Source organism: Protopterus annectens, chromosome 4.part1, assembly GCF_019279795.1.
Source record: "Protopterus annectens isolate FY-2018-M chromosome 4.part1, PAN1.0, whole genome shotgun sequence".
Taxonomy (NCBI): domain Eukaryota; kingdom Metazoa; phylum Chordata; order Ceratodontiformes; family Protopteridae; genus Protopterus; species Protopterus annectens.
In genome coordinates, this window is record NC_056734.1 from 469,143,737 (window position 1) to 469,165,030 (window position 21,294).

Consider the following 21,294-nt stretch of genomic DNA (forward strand, 5'->3'; position numbering starts at 1 on the left):
CCTTACTTCGAGAGAACCAGTGCATGTGGATTACTACACCTTTTCTGAGGTACAAGCGGTGTCTAACTCTTATTATTGTCATTATTCATTAAGTGTAACACCCCACATTTCTGCCTAACATCAGTACTTTTCACTGGGATTCAGAGGGACACAGCTAACATATGTTTCAAAATCAGGGACATCCCTGGAAAGTAGTCACAGTTGGGATGTATGTCCTCTGCCCTAATCAGATATGCCACTGTTTGTCCTGCTACGATACTGTGTGTGGGTTGTAAAGTGCTGCTGTAACATTGTTTCCTGCTAGAATGGCTGGTTCTCTTATCACAGTCATATAATGCAATTCCACAACAACAGAACAAGTTTTGTGTTATGGCATTCCTATTTTTCCTTTACATTCACTCATTCTGATTCATGATATATTTATTTCAGCACTGATTTGTTATATGTCTACCATGGCTTAGTGGTACTTCACGCACACAAGTGCACATTCGCACAAGCCTGCTAACTACTGCTTAATAATGCTTACTCCAGCTAACCCCCATGCTCATTTCTTTGAAAGAAAAGAAAATGGGGAGATAGGAAAGTGGTGAAAAAGGGGCACAAAGAGGGAAAGACAGTAGGGAAAACAGCTTGGGATGTGCAGGATGGGTGTAGGGAAGGTCCATAGCTGCCCATTTCTTTAACAGCAACAGCTGTGCATATGCAATAAATATGGAGGGGAATATGAAACCTTCCACCCCTGAGAGAGGGGTGAGGACAACAAAGTATGTTGTACTGCCAATTAAATATCAGTTTACGTGTCCAGCGGACATGTGTGCAAAATGGGCAGCTATGTATGGGGCGTAATTTTTTTTGGGGAGCAGATTGCCCTTTTTTTTCAGGTGAGAGTGGAATGTGGGGTAGGGGAAGTAGGTATATTTAGTGAGGTAGGTTGGGGAGGCAAACAGATAAGACAAACAAGACGCATACAGGGGCAGAATATGACACATGTTGTGGGTGAACACCATTGACGGGGAAGGATGTTTGGAAATTGCAAGCCCATGATCCCACAGATGACAACAGTGGAACTGAGATCCCCACCCATGGGCAGTCACCACTGCAACTTCACAGCCCAGAGGGTGGTTGTGCTGGGGGCTGCATAGGAGGGGCAGGCTCACCCATGAGTCATGCCACTCGTGCCTCAAGCTGGCATAGAGGATCAGCGACAGAACACTCGATCTCCCTACACACCACAGCCCGGACCATTCAGAGGGTGATAGGTGGCCCTCCTCCGCCCATGCTTGCATGGGGGAGGAGAGCCCCATCCCCTGCAGCGCTTCCACCCGAAGGTGCACAGTGCCAATGGAGGAGGAGGTTCCAGGCTGGGCACCATACACGTTGGTACCAGGTGCCATCGCCAGCTGAGGTGGGACAGGTGGGTCCGCTGGGACTGGCCTTCCCATACGTTCTATGTTTAGAAGGATTTAATGAAAATATGGGTTAGTAACAGTCAACAGCATTCCCAATTAGTTATAACAGCATGCAGAAGTATTCCCATTAACCCAGCACACCAGAGTTCCAACAGTTAAACAGCAAGCATGACACATGCATATATAGAACAACAGTGGACATTACAACAGCATGCAGGTTTAATTGATGGCAACAGGCCACCAATATTGTGGTATTTGAACAGGGCACATGCATCGAAATAAATGCAGATATTTATAAACCAATAGGATATATGTCCCAACAAATGTTTTGAGATTAGACATACCCATTGAGGTGTGAAATTGCATTTTGTATGCACATACAGTAGGGTGGAAAACGATAGCTCCATTAACAACTTATATATCCTTCTAGTTTACAGTACATTCCTATTAACTGCAGTTATATGTCCCCTACATGTATTATTACACTACCCAATTGTCCTTAAATTGGGAAATGGGTTTTGCTAGATCTTTACATACATGGGCTGTATCTGACATACAAACTGTCCAGGATGCAATATTACTGCTACATATTTTGTGAGTTGCTCAGATGCACTAATGCTGAGATGGTACACTGACAGCTCTACTTTCCTATACTTATCTAGATATGTTTAGGTGAAATTATCAGTTATATGTTAACAGCTCCCTACATTTCTGCCAGCACAATGACATTTCTGGGGAACACAATACCAAGCTACTTATGTGCCAGATTAACCTGTACATCCTGGGCTTGAACCAACAGTTGAGGACTGTATATATTCTTTAAAAGCTACTGGCACTCCCTTCATCCACTTTATATGGGCCTACCCAAGTGTGAGTTGACAGCGCTTAATACAACAGTACTATTTCTATAATGCAAGAGTACAACAACATATCAAAGAAAATGACACGGACACACTCCAGGAATTATACCTTTATTAATTACATAACACACTTTTCTAGAGGCTCTCTCATTTATTTGATATAACAGTGCATGCAGAAGACTTATTCAAGACTTTTTATACCTTTATTAATGGGTTACAACACTCTTTTTCAGGCTCTCTCACTTATTTTATATAACAGTACATGCAGAGAAGTTATTCAAGACTTATTATACCTTTATTATTGGGCTACAACATTTTTTTCAGGCTCTCTCACGTATTTTATATAACAATACATGCAGAGTAATTACTAACCTGCCTGATGGCACAGGCTTAGCAGCCTATCTGCATAAGCTTGCTGATTCGCAGTATGGACACCTGCAGCTGTGAAGTAAATGAAGTGATATTGAGACATACCTATCCATAATATCGAGTACAGTAGCAATTCTTACATACTTCATTCCATGACTACCTACTCAGTAGTGGGGCATTTTCCATCCCATGGGCCTCCTGTATCCACTGGTTCAGTCGGTCCTCCTTGTGTCTCTTCAGGTCTGAGTAGTTGTTTCTGACCTGATCACCAGTCCAAGGGACACCTGTGGCACTGGTGAGATCATGAGCTAGACAGCTCCAGGCTTACGCTTTGTATTGGGTGCCCTGGAACTGGCCCTGCAGGAGTCTCTCGTCATGATTATGGATGAGGAGCCAAACCATTACTTTTGACTCCTCAATGCCCCAATGTTGCGCTGGAAATCGAGAGCCCTCTCCAACACCGGCCATGCTGACTGCAGATGGGAGCTACAACCACTTATGGCAAGTATTCCCGCCTATGGAGCTTAAATATGCCTCATTTCCCGCACTTATCTGTGATTGGCCAGTTTTGAAAAAACTCAGCTGAAAGCACACCTGCTTAGCAATGGATAAACTTCCATTCATATGTATGTGTATGTTGAAAGTGCATGCATATGAAAAGCTGTCATGGCTTAGTGGTTCAGTACTGTGATTATGGTGCACAGTATTCCGGGTTCGAGGCCTGTCATTGCTTTTTATTTTACTACTGGCCAGACCGGCTAGGAGGTGTGGCTGTGTTTAGCTGACTTTGCTCAACTTTGCCCAATGTTGCTCTACGTTGCTCTACGGTGTTCTATGTTGCTCGACATTGCCCGGCGTTGCCTGACGTTGTGCTAATTAGCGCGCTGTGCAGCTACACGCAAACATGCTCTGTTTGAACTAGTTTGCGTGATGCATAGCTCCGCACAAAGCTATTGCTCTAGTTAAAGCAGTGTTAAGCTATGAGCAATTATACTTAAATATGCTTACTACTGTTAAACTTTGCTTAGCAGTGCTTCACATTGCTTAAGATACGTTACTTATGCATTCATCAGTATGCATAACCATTTCACCTTCTTATATATATATATATATATATATATATATATATATATATATATAATTTGTTCACTACTACATAGGCCATTTCAATGCTTTTTACTAAAATTTAAATGACAAATGTTAGGAATTATTTTTATATACAGATTTCCAACAGAAAATAGAAAAGGGAGTGGCGAGACTCGAACCAGGAATGCCTCCTCTTTGTGCGAAGGCTCTACCACTACGCTATTGCTATTTTGCTTAACTTGCATATAAGTTTCTTATTATCCTCTTCGATGTCTAAACTGCTAACTGTAGCTAAGCAATGGGCAAACCCGCGCAAGCACGCGCAAATACGGGCAGCTATATCGGGAATAATAAAAAAAAAATAAAAGTTTTACATTTTATAATTGTACAGGGGTTTAGAATGTGGGGGAGTGTAGTGTTGGGTATGTGCACATTTGAGCGGACTCGCTCATGTCAGTTGACATTTTCCAACTGAGAGACTTGCAGGGGCGTGGATTTTTAGACTGCTCGGCCCCCTCCACTCATGCATGCTCTGTGTTAGCCTTAGAGTTGAGGCAGTGCACCATCATTAATATGCATGGCACACTGCCATCTTACTCTTAGACTGGCGTTTCCATGTAAGACTAATTTAGTCTTACACAGAGGATTCGTGAATCCTGGGAATAGTCTTTCAAGTACACCAAGCTCTACTTTTACAACAGTTACTGCACAACTTTCAGAAACAACATCAACAGAAACAATCATTCAAGAAACAGAAAGTACCATATCTCCTTCTCCAACTACATTATTCTATACACCTGTTGTTGTTACTATGGCAGGTAAAGGTAGAAATATTGGTTTTGAGCTAATGTTTTTGAAGCTAAAGTAATACTACAATTTGAAAGTCATAAAATGTTCTTTGGATTTGCTCAGCCTAAGTCTTAATATGGACTTTTCTGTTTAGTCTACTTATGATTTTTTAAGTATAAAATGTATAAGCATTAAGAGAATATTGCTTGAATAGCTTACAAATCTGCTCCTTATAAAGCTATTCAGATGCACATTTGTATGAAATTCCTAAATGGTAGAGCCTTTTTAATGTCATATCTGAATAGGATATTTGAAATTGATGAGCTGTACATTCTTAGTGTGTTTCTATGTAAGTCCTTAAGTTCAACATTACTGAGTGTGTGAATTCCTATTTGCAATCATCTTAGGAATACATCTTCACTAATCTGCTTACATCTTTTCTACATGTCATGACATCTTTTCCTAGAATCATATATTGTCTAACTTCTTCAGGTACTGAGATACACATTGAATACATTGTTTTATATTACAGATTTAGATTTTTCATTTAAAACACTCAGCCATCTACCACCATTATGGGCAGTGTTTTTTAAACATAAATTGCAACATAAAGTTTGTAGCACTTATGGTATGGCATTCTACACTGACTCACCACATCATGAGTAAAATTCCTGTTTAGCTATCATTGAGTATTAATGAGTATGATTATTTCCACAATGTAATTACTATCCATGGTGGATAAAGAAGTCAGCATACCTTACACTGAATGACAGGTTTTCATTTTTGCAGTTTACTTATTATTTCTAGCTATTATTTGTATAAGCAATAAGAGAATATAGCATAGATAGCTCATAACACTATTCCATGTAAAGTTACGTACTGTCAAACAGATAAGCTAATACCTTTTTAAATTATACTTATTAGGTTTTTATGCACTTTCTGTTCAGATGCTCATTTGTATGGAAATATTAAATGGTAAAGCCCTTTTTAAAGTCATATATGAATGGGATCTTTGATATTCAAGAGTTCTATATTGGCTCTATATTTCTTTGTAGGTCCTGTATTCCATTTTTCAATCAGCCTAGGTATTTACATCTTTCCTATTCTGACTACACACTCTTAATGATATCCCAAAGCTATCACTTAGAATCCCAAGTTGTCTAACTTCAGATATTAAGATTCTCATTGACTATATTGTTTTATAGTACAGATTTTGATTTTTCATTTAAAACCATCAGCTGTGTAACACTATTTTCTGCAGTGGTTCTTAAATTTAAATTAGAACATAAAAGTTAGCAGCTTTTATTCTATGGCATTCTACACCAACTCATCACATGATGAGGCAAATTCTGCTTTAGCTATCTTTCAGTATAAAAGACCATGATTATTTCCACAATGTTGTGACTACCCATGGTGAAAAAAGAAGATAGGATATCTTCTACTGAATGTCAGGTTTTCATTTTTGCAATTTTCTAAATGCATCGCCAGTACTGATAGTTTCACATGCACAGAAAGGAGAATAATACATTTATTTCTACAAAACAGATTATATCTGGAGTTAAATATTAGATTAAAGCATACAAGGATTGTGCTCTTACTGAAACTCAATTCACTCAGGTTTAATAAGATGCCCAAAAACTAGGGGATCCTTGCAATTAGCTAAAGGCATGAAGGAAGATTGTCTGTTCACCTCTCATGTGGAGTTGGTATGACTCAAGTTCCTATGATAGCAAATAAGGGAGAGCAGATTAACAGCTGAAGGCAGCAGATATCACTTTCTGTGCTCACCCCAGGAGCATGTCCTCTTGTTGACAATGATTCTCATAGAAGGGATGGATAACCTGAACAGGCAGCCTGCTTCGCTTCCGACTTAAGTTCTGACATGGTGTCATCCATGGAGAATAGAGTTAGTATAGTCAAAGAAAAAGTGGTTGTCTGGAACACTTCTAATGTGTAAGCAAAATAATAGACAATGGCAATAGCAAAAAAAGGCCAAAAGTCATAACTACCAAAGTTTTAACTTTTCACTCCTCCACATAGAAAATCAAATTTTAAGAAGCAGATTTATTGTCATGTAAAAAAATTACAAATTCTTAAAACTCTTAAACTTGAATTAGAAAATGACTATAATATAAAAATATTATGATCTGAGATTCTTAGTGAAACTGCAAAAGTTTTTCAAAACAGCTACACAAATACTGACAATCCACAAGAAATTTTAGTAATAATAAATACAAACATTTTTAAAAGCCATACATGCTTTAAGAATGATTTACTTTTAAAAAAGGTTAAATTAAAGTATATTCCTTCATATGGAAAATATGACTTTGTCATACTATTTTTAGTAAAAGTGCTTCCAGTTAATATTTAAACCAAATAATATTATTTAACGAAAAATTAGACGGGTGTCTCATTGATTGAATTTTACTGTTTCCTAAATCTGCATATAGTTTAAATGTTACAAGGTTTACAAAAATGACTTAAAAATGTTAGGCCATGGATAATTTTAAAGCAGTTTTGAATAAATAGAATATTTCAGAGTAGCTGCTACATTCTGCACAATCGTATTAATATATTACATTGGTAATTTAATACAAGGAAGTGCTATCATTGTGATGTACTGAGTATCTTTGAAGTTTATAAACTTAACATATACTAATCTATATGTTTTATCATGCACTTAATCAGTTTGTAAAATAGTTTTTCTACAATATGTGTTGCAAAGTTTAAAAGGTGTTGCATATTTTGTGCACTTGTGCAAGAAAATTGGCATAAATTGGATGGTAGTATAAAGTAGGAATTTCTTCATGTTTTATTGAAAGAAAAATAAGTTGATAGATGAAATGGGTGAGGTGCTGTTAGCTTACCAAAAGAAGGGAGTCTTAAAATAAACACATGTTTGATTAACAACAAACAAATCTCCAAGTCTAAATAGATCAAGTTCTTCATTTACTGTAATTTCTGCATCAATTTCAGAAGCAGAAACATTTATACATGAAGTTGGGAGAAGCACATATAGTCCTTCAAGTATATCAATCTCTACTATTACAACAGTTACTGCATCACTTTCAGAAACAGCAACAACAGAAACAATCATTTATGAAACAGAGAGTACCACATCTCCATCTCCATGTACATTAAGCTCTCCACCTGTTGTTGTTACTATGGATGGTAAAGGCAGAACTATTGCTTTTGAGCTAATGTTGTGGAAGCTAAAGTAACATTGCAATTTGAATTTCATAAATTGTTGTTTGGATTTGCTCATCTTAACTCAATGTGGACTTTTCTGTTTAGTATACTTATAATTTTTGAACTATAAATGTTATACGTATTAAGGGAATATAGTACGACTAGCTCACAAAACTGTTCCCTATAAAATTACAAGTTATCAAATTGATAAGGTAATAACTTATTTTTTTAGTTATAGATATCAAGTTTTAATGCACATTCTGTTCAGATGCTCACTTGTATGAAATTATTAAATGGTAGAGCTCTTTTAATGTCATATCTGAATTGGATATTTGACATTGAAGAGCTGTACATTCTCAGTGTGTTTCTATGTAAGTCCTTAAGTTCAACAGTACTGAGTGCCTGAATTCTATTTTACAATCATCCTAGGACTACCTTCCCTAATCTGTGTACATCTCTTATATATGTCTTGACAACTTCTCTTAGAATCAGATGTTGTCTAACTTCTTGAGGTAGTAAGATACCCATTGAGTACTTTGTTTTACAGTACAGATTTCATTTAAAACAATCAGCCATCTAACACCATTATGGCCAGTGGTTCTTAAATATAAATTGTGACATAAAAGTTTGTACCACTTCTGGTATGGCATTCTACACTGGCTCGTCACATGATAAGTAAAATGACTGTGTAGCTATCTTTGAGTATTAATGAGCATGATTATTTCCACAATGTACTTACAAACAGCGGTGGAGAAAGAAGTGAACATATCTTACACTGAATGACAGCTTTTCCTTTTTGCAGTTTACTTATTATTTTTGAGCTATTATTTTTATTGTCCTAGTCCTGTCAATAAACACACATTACACCAAATGACAACCTTTATTAAAATTCTATAAACAACTTTATTGACTAAGTAATATTTTATTTATTTATCACAGTATAAATATCCATATAACTGTTAACTTAGGGCAGAGTAACTCCACTCACCCAGCCCAAGTAAGTAGTATCCTTACCTCTGCTTGCTTACTTATCCTTATCAAGCAGCGTCCAGCCACTCACTTGCATTTCCAAACTCATTGAAATAAACCTCCAACCAAATAAATAGCATCCTCACCAACACTTTCTTATTTACTTGTCAAGCAGCATCCATCCTCTCACTTGCATTTTCCCATTCATTGAAATGAACCTCCTAGCAAGCATGCCCCTCTTCTCCACCACCCAAAAAACAAGTACACAATCCCCAATGCTCCAAACAAGGTTGGGAGGGCGGGTAGCAACTTTACACCAAAATGTGATTGCTTACTCAGTTACAGTCTCATAAAACTTATTTAGCTGCTCCCTACCCTTACCTTATTTCCTCCCCATCATTCTACATTCCTATTTAACCCCCACCCCAAATAGCTTCTTCCCTTAACCCTCATAAAATCCATTACTATTTCTGTCTAAAACCCTACCTGAAGATCTCCTGGGACAAGTTGGTCTGTTACCAAACCTCATTTGTCCCAGCCCCCTTCAATAAATGCACATTACTCCAAATTACATTTATGACCTTTATTAAAATTTCATAAACAACTTTATTTACCAACTAATATTTTATTTATTAATTACAGCATAAACATCCATTTAAATGTTAACTTAGGGCAGCATAACTCTGTTCACTCTGACCAAGTCAGCAGCATCCTTATCTCTGCTTGCTTGCTTTTCCTTATCAAGCAGTATCAAACCACTCACTTGCATTTCCCAACTCATTGAAATGAACCCCCAACACCAGATGGGGAACAGAAGAGGGACAAACCTGCCCTCTTCTCTGCCCACCAGCCTGACCAGGCTGTTCCCCCTCCTTCATAACAAAACTTCCAACAACCTTCCAAACAAACCAGTGTGTACGTTAAAAAGGTATAAGCCAAACATCATTTGGTGTGCTCCATTCTCTGGGAATCAAACTGGATCCCTGTCATCAATATGCCAAAACCCTATCGTATAAAGCAACCAGTTGCCTAAGCAGCTGAAATTAAACCAATGACCCCCTTGCAAAGCCAAAGTAATACCCATACCCTTTTAAAACCTCTGTAAATCAAACATATCCTAACTTATCCTGACTGCTAGCAGTAACTCCATAATTATTCACAGGTCATCACCTGCCAAATGTACCACCAACACACTAAAATCCCAACACCTGCCAAAACCCAGCTAGCCCAATTGTATGTCATCCCACCTAACTGTAACATCCTTTTGCCAGCCAAAGGATACAATAATGACCCAAAATGAAATCTCTTTTTTTATTATTAGAGATCAATTTAATAACAATCCACCCACTATACACTCTATGAGACAAAACATCTAACTACCATAATAGCATTTACTAACCAATGAACCATCCTCTTTAAGAACTTCAATACAGCTAATGAATCCAATAACCCCAAACTGGAACCCAATGAACCTCCATTTCAAGACTTCTTGTCAATAGCCTAATCTGGCAATCTACACGCTATCAAACCTATCTCAGTCCTTCAACTTATGAGCCACCATCCAATATTTATAGTCACCTACCCTGCCACCCATGCAACTATACTAATCAAAGCTAAATCCACCCTTAATCCTCCCTTGTCCTGAAAGTTCGCCCCACCAGTTTTTTTTTTTATATATATACTTTATGTATTACTTTCAAATCTGGTGAAACAAACCCTGGCCTGTATCCCCAGCAACCCCATAAACACAATGGCTTGCTTAGACCTTCAAACTTCTGCTTAATCAATGGAACCCCATTACTCACACATCCCAACACATATGCATACCTTGCAATGCTGTGTCAAACCCTTCACTAAACTTAAAAAGAAGCATCTGAATAACATACCTCCTTCCATTTGCCAACCCACTGATATAAAATCCAATGAAAACAGAACTAACTTTCACAGTAGCACAAGCCAATGAGAAACCCTTCTGCATAGCCATGCCACAGGAAAAACCCAAACTCAACTACCATACCACAAAATTAGACCCAACGTTAAATTTTTTTTTACTTTACCCCCCCCCCCTTTGTGGGCCACCTGAACTCCCCATTAGCAATTCCCAAGCTTGCATTACCCTGCCCCTGACATACCTCAACCTCACCTGCCCCCACCCTACTCCCAATCACATGGATTGTGATGTGTTTTAATGAGCAGCTAACAGAATAGGCTTACCTGTGACCTCATTGTGAACCTGTCCAGTAACCGGACCACTCCAGTGACCTGAAACTCCCAGTGCAGTGGCATCCCTCACCTGTCAGGTATGCTTCATTCAGACCAGCGGCTACTGCAAACCCTGAGCTTCCCCATGTGTGACTTCACTGCGCACCACTCCAACATCTGGAAGATCCACCGCAGCAGCATCCATCACCTTTCAAGTTCACTTCCTTCAGCCCACCGATTGAACTGCACTTCCACATAGTGTTCCACTCGGTGACTGATGCTCACTCTGCACATCCCCATCTGTGAAAGAAAAGAGAAATGTAACTCCTCTGCACACACATAACCCAAAAACTTCTTACTAACAATAGTAGGCACTGCTGAGTGCCTATCTCATCAACTGCACAGCTGCTACCATGATCCACACCCTCTATCCTCAGTGACCTGGCACAACCGCATCCCTCAGCTCATTCTTTCACAGCCAAAGATGGAACATACTGCCACAAAACAGGTCTATGATAACAAATAAACTAAACCCATAACATAACCATACCTCATGTGTACCTCATTTCAAGGAATGCTTTTCATTTGAGTTCATGTCCCTTGAAATTCCACACTGAAAGCCTGTCACCTATCCAATGTTAACAGTTTAACTGATATCAGTGGTAGACAGAACTTGATCATGCTATATCATTAAAACGCCCATTAATAAGATGACACATTTTAACCATCCTATGAACATCTTAGTTAAAGGTGGTAGTAAATTGATCCCATTTTGCCCATTTTGTCTACATCATGTTGGTAGTGTTCCTCATGTTGATATTGCAACACTGTGTCTGACAGGGTCTTTCAAATCTGCCACATTCTAAGATTATTGTACAGACAACAATCACAGCTAAGAACATTTTAAACCCTTCACATCTTGCAAATCAGCAGACTACAGAGCCTGTACCAATATCCATGTTAGATGGAGGCTTTACCCATCAATAACCCTTGCCTTGAGGTACTGGGACATAGACAGTCAATGGTGGCTTAAACTTTTCAATGTGAATGTGTGAAAGTGTCCTCCATACCAGAAATCACCATGTAATAATGCAAGCAATGAAGAAGAAAAAGAAAATCGCAATAAGCCACCAAACTCCAACCCCCAAACCTATCTACATCAACTATACCCCATAGATGCACGTATTCTGGCAGCCTCCCTAAGTTTGCATTTAACCTTTCCGGAACCACTGCAAAATTGACAAAATAATGGGTTTTGAGTACTTGAATTTTGTATGGGATATGAGGTCTGAACTTCCTGGCTGCCATAGCCATGCCCTCTATGAATTCATGAGTGCTAACTGAAATGCCAGGCAGGCATCCCAGCCAGTCTGCATTCTCAGTAAAACATCCTCCCCAACCATCTGCTCAGTAGACTGCCCAGCTATGCTCATTCCCTTCACTGACACCTAATGAAACAATTCTCAAATTCCCCCATCAGTGAGTTGCTCCTGTCTGCCCAAGGACTACAGTGACAGTGCATGACACACTGTTTGGGCAGACCACCTATCAGGGCATGGTCTTATGCCAGTTTCTGTACTTATGCCCCCCCAGTGAATACAGATCTTCACTCCCTCTCCAAACCAAGCAGTAATCTTAGCACTGACTCCATAAATAGACAGAAGTCTATGCAAGCCACAGCTTTACATGGTCTGATCAGTCAGGAAAACTTGGAAAGCTGTAAGCATTAACATGAGTTATATGCTACAGAAATTAATATAAATTGTGCTGCTGTAAGTATTGCTGTTATAAACCTGGAAGATGCTGGAATAAAAGGTCCTGCATCATCACACTTCCTCTGAAGAACACATTGACAAGCTCAAATAATTGTCACCCAGTGAATTATTTGCCATGAAATGCCAGAAAAAAAAATTCACAAAGTCCATGAGGAGCCACCACAGCCCAGCAACCTGCACCAACCATGGTGCAAACAATGACAGACAAGGAATCAACAGCAACAACACCTTCCACCCCATGATGTCCTGTCATGGACCAAATCAGGTTCACACCTAGGCTCCCACCACAGTCTGTCCACTGCAGCCACCCTATACACCATGCCTCCCAATCACAAAGCATCCCAGTACCACTCAACTTTGCAACCAGTCCACCCTTTCTCCCACACAACAAAGCTCCATGCACCTGTACCTCCAAATTCAAAACCACCTTCATTAACCAATTACCAAAACAAGTGCAGTACCTGGCTGCAACTAATCAACCTCTCCCAGAAACCACAACATGCTGGCCAACTGCAGCAGTCTTCAAGCATTGCTCTCTATGACTTAGGAATCACCCAACACAACATTTGAGAGAGCAACCGGTCATACTTTCACAATTAATCAGAATAAACCTGACATATCAGCTTGACAATCCCAGGTGCCAATGAACTCAGGCACTGCAAGAGCAAAATTAACCCAAATCACTAATGCAATGGATATCTGACTCCTCCTGGTAAAAAGCCATACTTCTCCACTTCATAGAGCAAGAAATCTGGACAAAGCTATAAATAAAATTGGGAGAAAACCCCAAACCTAGGGACATTTTTAAAACATTGCTCTTACAAACTTAGAAAGTTAATAGAATAACAGGTTTTGCCTTAGCATGAATTTTCTGAAGGGTATGAGGTCTGAAACTCAAATGTCTGTCATTATTTCCTAACTTCAGTCTGCAATGATTTGCCACTAACTTGCCAGAAAACCACAATTTTAAGAAAAACAGACCAAAACTATGAGACAAGCATCTGGACATTCTGCAAAAATCTGTACAGTTGAGAGGTATGCAAAGCCCTCATCATTGACCACTACTCACATGCTCGGCAAATGGCAGCTTCCATCTGGTCTTCCTACATGTTCTCTCAAATTCCAGCACAACCAAACAGGACAAAGCTAAAATCAATGAGAAAATAAGGACCCAAAAACAGGGGCAAATGTAAATGCTGCTCTCACACTACCAGAAAGCTGCTCGGTCAACAGCTCTTCTGATACCATACGTCTTCCAAAGGACATGAAACCAGAGCTCAAGTCTCTATCATCTAATGAACTCAGTTTTTATTATTTTTATCATTATCAAAATCATTATTCTAAAGTGAACCAGCACTGGAAGCAAGCCTGACCAAACCCTCCTACACTCCACAGTCACAAGGCAAGCACAGGAACCCTCTTGAAACAAGTATTCCATACAGGATGGATGAGTGGAATGGCTATCACCCAGACACACAACCTCTGATTCAACAGCAGAGCAGTTCCAGCTGTAACTGCCCATCCACCGCAAAGAACCAACACCCAAATCCACAAAACTGCTGCTGCACAGCTTGCACACCACTCCAAGAACCACCACACATACAAACATCCTTCCTTAAAACATGGACAAAGACATCACTTGAACAAAGACAGAATTTTTCTAATAGCTCTTACAGACTTAGAAAGTTGGTAGAATGGGTTTAACATGAAGCTTCTGAAAGTATGATGTGTAAAACTCAAAAATCTATCACTGTTTTCTGTAGCCAAGAGAAAAAAAAAATCAAAGACCACCATGGTATGAACTATATGCGTCCCAATGTCATTTATCTTTTTTAATGCACATAAGATAGATGTCATAGGGAAATGAAGGTAAGATAGATCAAACCCTGTACCCTGCTCTACAGGAAGCTGTTCAAGGCCACCACGGTATGTTTTTGCACTCCCATATCTGTGATAGCAGGCAAGCAGTTTTACTTTTCTGCACCTTGTATGTCACTTAATACAAGATATTTAATTTGTATGTATAGACTGCATACAAGATCTCTGTGCTGATCTGCACATCCCACCCTCCCCCAATGGCTAACACTATACATCGCATGTGTGGATGGAACTGTCACTCGCAAATGCCTCTCAGCCTGCGAAAACACATTAAACCCAGCCTACTGCCTGGCTGACTGCAACCAAGCATTGACCCACCAATGGTAACGCCACCACCAAAAGACATAATTAAAAGTGGGAAAAAATAGGGCCATTTTACTATTGTCTGCCAAATGGAGAAAGTTGATAAAATAATGGACTGCACTAACATGAGTTTATCACAGAGGATGAAATATGCTCAAAAGTTTGTCATTATTTTTAAATCCAGTCTTAAAAGATTTCCACTACTTTTACTAGAAAACATGGGGTCATGAAGAATGGACCCCAATTATATGGCAGAATGCTGGAAAAAATCTGTACAATTTAAATGTGTGCCAAACAACTCTTCAGGAGGCGTGGAACACAGCAGCAACCCTAAGTAGTAGCATCCACACATACCCCTTCACAACATAGTCTGAGCAGTCACCTAGCAATTAAATAATGATACCAAATGGCCCAATGGCTACCCTTGCACACATCACCCACACAACAACATGAAGCCACCCTATCTACCAATGAACCAATTAATGCCACCCCACCAACGATTTGCCTGCATTTAATTATTACACATCAAAACTACCCAGACCAAAATAACCCAGCAACCATGCTACCCACATCCACCTCACCTGATCATGGCTACTTACCAACATAACCCCTTTCATCAAAATCCAAGGCCTACCTGCACCACAGTACCTAATGGTCATCATGAATGTAATACCTGCAATATTAAGTTCAGGCCAAAATCGGATTCGTTACCAAGTTACACCCCCCCCAAAGCGTATTGAGATCCTTACTACCCTCACCTCATTTTCTCCCTATAATTTAAAACCATCATCTATCTATCTAATTTGGGCAGTGGTTCTTTAAATTGCAACATAAAACTTAGCAACTTTTATAGTATGGCATTCTACACCATCTCATCACATGATGAGCCAAATTCTGTTTTAGCTATCTTTGAATATTAAAGATCATGATTATTTCCACGATGTTGTGACTATCCATGGTGAAAAAAGAAGTCAGGATAGCTTCCACTGAATGTCAAGTTTTAATTTTTCCAGTTTTCTAAATGCATTGCCTGTACTGATAGTTTCACATGCACAGGAAGGAGAATAATACATTTATTTCTACAAAACAGATTATATCTGGAGTTAAATATTAGATAAAAGCATACAGGGATTGTGCTCTAACTGAAACTCAATTGACTCTGGTTCAATAAGATGCCCAAAAAGTAGAGGATCTCTGCAGTTAGGTAAAGGCATGAAGGAAGATTGTCTGCTCACCTCTCATGCGGGGCTGGTATGACACAAGTTGATATGATAGAAAATAAGAGAGTGCAATATAACAGCAGAAAACTGCAGATATCACTTTCTGTGCTTGCCGCAATGACAGGTCCTCTAGTTGACAACGATTCTCATAGAAGGGGTGGGTAACCTGAACAGACAGCCTGCTTTACTTCTCCCTTCAGTTCTGACAGCCTGTTATCCACGGGGAATACAGTTAGGCTAGTCAAAGAACCTAGGACCCACAACTAATTGCTTCTAATTGACAGTGCCTCCCATTCAGTGGTCAAACAGGTCAGGAGTAAGGAATGGGACAGTTGATTGGGATAGAGCTGATGGCTCACATCTAGAAAGTATTGCAAAGTAGGAAATGATGCATTTCTGAGGAGAGACATGACCTCCAGTTGCGAAGGTTAAGATGATGCAATAAGAAACAAACTGTCACTTTCTAAAATATACAATATTTCTTAAAGGGGCAACATTGGAAGAAACATCTATTGAAACAGAGAGCAGTACATTCCATCCTATGGAAATATCAACCATTAGTTCTACTGCTGTTCCTACAACAGGTAAAAATTGCCATTCATTATTTAGTTATTAATGGGCTTATGACACAAAGTAGCTTGAAACGAAAAATGAAATGCGCTAATTGTACTCATGTTTTTGACTATCGGAAGGAAAAAAAAGTTTATTTGACTATTTCTAAAAACTGCTCATATATCAATGTACACATGAATATGGGATTATAAGATGTACCTCTTTACTCTATAGGAACCAAACGTCATTGTAAGTTATTCCACTTAGTCACATTTATTCTGGCTAAAACATCATAGACAAGGCTTTGCTTTACACAAGACAGATTATTTTTAACACAATAAAACAGTATCAGATTTGCTGGGAAAATGTCATTTCAGTGGTTGACTGGAACATTTCTAATGTATAAGTAAAATAATACACAATGGAGATGGCAAAAATCAGCCAAAAGTCATAGCTACCAAAGTTTTAACTTTTTCAGTCCTCAACACAGAAAATAAAATTTTTAAGAAGCACATTTATTGTCATGTAACAAATTGCAAATTCCTAAAACTCTTAGACTTGAATGAGAAAATGACTATATATAAACATATCATGATCTGCAGAGTACATAAAAGCTGATATCCATAGTAAAACTACAAAAATCTTGCGAAAAATTTAGTAAAACACTGACAGTCCACAAGACATTTTCATAGTAATAAATACAACCATTTTGAAACGGCGTAAATGCTTTAATAATGAAAAGTGCTTCCAGTTACTATTTAAACCAAATAATAAATAATATTTAACAAAAAATGAGATGTATGTCTCCTTGATTGAATTTTACTATTTCCTAAATCTGCATATAGTTTAAATATTGCAAGGTTTACACAAAAATGAGTTACGAATTTAGGCCATGGATAATTTTATAACAGTTTTGAATAACTAGAATATTTCAGAGTATTTGCTATATTTTGCAGAATCACATTAAAATGCTACACTGATAATTTAATATGAGGGAGTGCTATCATTGTGATGTACTGAGTATCTATGAAGTTTATAAACTTAACATATACTAATCTATATGTTTTATCATGCCTTTAATCAATTTGTAAAATAGTTTTTCTATAGTATGTGTTGTAGAGTATAAAAGGTATTATATATTTTGTGTACTCGTGCAACAAAATTGGCATATAATGATTTGTACTATAAAGTAGGAGTTTTTGCATGTTTTTATTGAAAGAAAAATAAATTGATAGATGAAATAGGTGAGATACCGTTAGGCTACCAGAAGAAGTGAGGTTTAAAATAAATATCTGTTTGATTAACACCGAATGAATTCATAGTTTAAGAAAGAGAGACTTTTACACCTCTGAGTCTACATTGATCAAGCTCTTCATTTATCGTATTTCTTGTATCGATTTCAGAACCAGAAACATTCATGCATGAAGTAGAGACTACCACATATAGTCCTTCAAGTACACCAAGCTCTACTTTTGCAACAGTTAGTGCATCAATTTCAGAAACAGCATCAACAGAAACAATCATTCAAGAAACAGAAAGTACCACATCTCCATCTCAAAGTACATTAAGCTCTACACATGTTGCTGTTACTATGGCAGGTAAGGGCAGAAATATTGTTTTTTAGCTAATGTTTTAGAAGCTAAAGTAACATTGCAATTTGAATGTCATAAAATGTTCTTTGGATTTGCTCAACATAAGTTTTAATATGGACTTTTCTGTTTAGTCTACTTATGATTTTTGAACTATAAATTTTATAAGCATTAAGAGAATATAGCATGAGTTGTTCAAAAACTTATCAAGCTACAGGTCATCAAACTGATAAGCTAATAACTTATTTTTTAAGTTATAGTTATCAAGGTTTAATACACTTTCTTTTCAGATGCACATTTATATGCAATTCTTAAATGGTAGAGCCTTTTTAATGTCATATCTGAATGGGTTATTTGACATTGAAGAGGTGTACATTCTCAGTGTGTTTCTTATGTTCAACAATACTGAGCGCCTGAATTCCATTTTGCAATCATCCTAGGAATACATCTTCCCTAATCTGACTACATCTCTGAGAGATGTCATGACAACTTCTCTTAGAATCAGAAGTTGTCTAACTACTTGGGGTACTAAGATACCCATTCAATACATTGTTTTATAATACTGATTTTGATTTTTCATTAAGAACAACAGCTATCTAACACCATTATGGGCAGTTGTTCTTAAACATAAATTGTAACATAAAAGTTTGTAGCAGTTATGGTATGGCATTCTACACTGACTCACCACTTGATGAGTAAAATTTCTTGTTCCACATCTTATCATGGTAAATCAGACAAACAGTTTTGGGTTTAGTTCAAGCAGCTTTATTACACACAAACACTTTGTAACCTATACTTAAATAAATTTATAAACAGACTGACTACCACACTCATACATGTTAACACTCTGGCTGTTCTCTCAATATGGCACTGCTACCTGCACTATTTATATTCACATGCTTACATCTGGAAATGAGTTATATACACACACTCTGCTCTTCATCCTCCCTCTTTGAGAAATAGATCATATACTAAATAACAGTATTCAATGACATGCAATTACGGAGGAATGATCTCTTGACATGCAATTATACAGAACTAATTCTTTGACATGCAGTCATACAAAATTAGACACATTTAAAGCAATCATGTACAGGTTGCTGTGTATTTTATAATAGGTCTAGAGATATGACCTGAACATGTAACATAAAAGTCAGCAACGTAGACTGTCATCAGGGAATGTTCAACTTTGAGAACAACTGGGACATCAAGAACATAAATGGATACTGAGACATGTTCTTCTGTATGAACATTGTCAGGGTTGCTCTGAGATCTAGAGTCTGTATCACAAGTATTGTGCTGCAATATCATTTCTGACACAGGAAGAAGATGCTTGTGGTTTCTCCTATATTCTATACCCTCAGATGCCACTAGGTAGTATCTTGGCTCTACACATATACCTCTCACTTGACAAATTCGATCAAAGCCTTTCACCATTTGCATTCTCACTGTCTCTCCTTCTTTCAACGGATGAAAAATATTGCTCATTTTATCATAGCTGGACTTCTGAAAGGAATGCTTCTTAAAAAGTTGATCTTTGATTGTTTTGTTGTTTTTAGCATTTGGCAGAAACAAATAAGAACCGATAGGCAAGTTTGTTCTGGTTTGCCTAGATAGAAGTCTCTGAGCAAGCAAGCCAAGTAGGTTGCCACGGGTATATTTCTGAGATTAAGTAAATTCAAGAAGATATCATTATTGTCATGCTTTGACCTCTCTAGTAATTGCTTTGCACTCAGTACTGCACGTTCAGCAAGGCCTTTTGACTGTGGGTATTCAGGACTACTAGTAACATGGATAAAGTCCCACTCTTTTGAAAATCTCTCAAACAATTGACTGGTAAACTGGGTACCCTTGTCAGAAATAACTTTGTGTGGACTACTATTGATTGAGAAATTACATTTTATCTTAATAATAACAACACTGGATGTTAGGTTAGGTAGCAAATCTATTTAAACCAGTTCAAATAAGAGTCTATCAACGCTAAGCCATGCTGATTGTTCCACTCGAATATGTCAGTGGCTACTGTTGACCAAGGTAGTTCAGGAATTTGGCTTAGCTGAAGTGGCTCTTTTTGCAAATATGGTTTAGTACTGTTGCATACTGAACAAGAAGAAATCACTTTATCAATGTCCTTTGATAGAGAATGCCAAAGTACTAGTCCTCTCACCCTTCTTTTGGTGGAATCAGAACCTGGGTGCCCACAATGCAAAACCTGAATATATTCATGTTGAAAAGAAGTAAGAACAATAACATTTGGACCTTTGAAAGTTATACCATCTTCCATCAGCATCTCATCTCTGTATGGACAATAAAGTTGTACTTCTGGCAGTACACAGGATTACTTTGATGGCCATCCAACATTGATGAAGTGGTTGAGCATTTGCAAAATTGGATCAGTCTTTGTATGATATCTTAGCTCAACAAGTCTTGTGGTAAAAAATTATGCTCTTCCATGACATCAAAGTCAAAGCTGTCTGTATCAAGCTGTCTCGTAGTATTTCTTGGTGATCTGGATAAGGTGCCAGCCAGATAAAGAAGTTTGCCTTTTGTACAGCCCATTTTGAAATTGTAATCTAAACATCATTCTTTGTAGTCTTGCTGGAGCTGAATGCATCGGCTTTTGTAAAATAGTGACTAGAGGTTGATGATCAGTCTCGACCTGGATAGCTCATCCATAGATATAATCATGGAACTTTGAACATGCGAACACAATTGCCAAAAGTTCCTTCTCAATTTGAGTATACTGCATTTCAGTTTGGGTAAGAGTTCTAGATGCATAGGCAACGGGTTTCCCCTCTTGAAGAATAACTGCACCTATAGCAAACTTTGTAGAATGACAGGAAAGAACTACTGGTTTGTGGACATCATAGTATCTCAATGTAGGTGGGGTTGGCAGTTTGCTGTTTGAGGTTATCAAATGCTCTCTGGTATTGTTCTAACTAGCAGGCAACATTTTTGCATGTCACCTCTCTTAAAGGTGCTGATAATGATCTAAATTCAAGGATAAATTTGGCAGGACTACCATACCAAGAAAACCCTGTAAGGCTTGGACATTATACAGGGCTGACATCTCCATAATGGCTGTTTGTTTAGAAGGGCCTGGT

General features: G+C 38.1%; 1 protein-coding gene across 1 annotated transcript in view; it reads left to right on the forward strand.

Moving 5' to 3' along the window:
* Nucleotides 1-21,294, forward strand: part of LOC122801231 (mucin-5AC-like) — a 206,258-nt gene that overhangs the window by 118,396 nt on the left and 66,568 nt on the right. Inside the window, exons 8-9 of the mRNA XM_044070783.1 lie at nucleotides 16,538-16,633; nucleotides 18,005-18,199. Of these exons, the coding sequence (XP_043926718.1) occupies nucleotides 16,538-16,633; nucleotides 18,005-18,199 (291 nt within the window). The remainder of the gene's footprint in view (nucleotides 1-16,537; nucleotides 16,634-18,004; nucleotides 18,200-21,294) is intronic.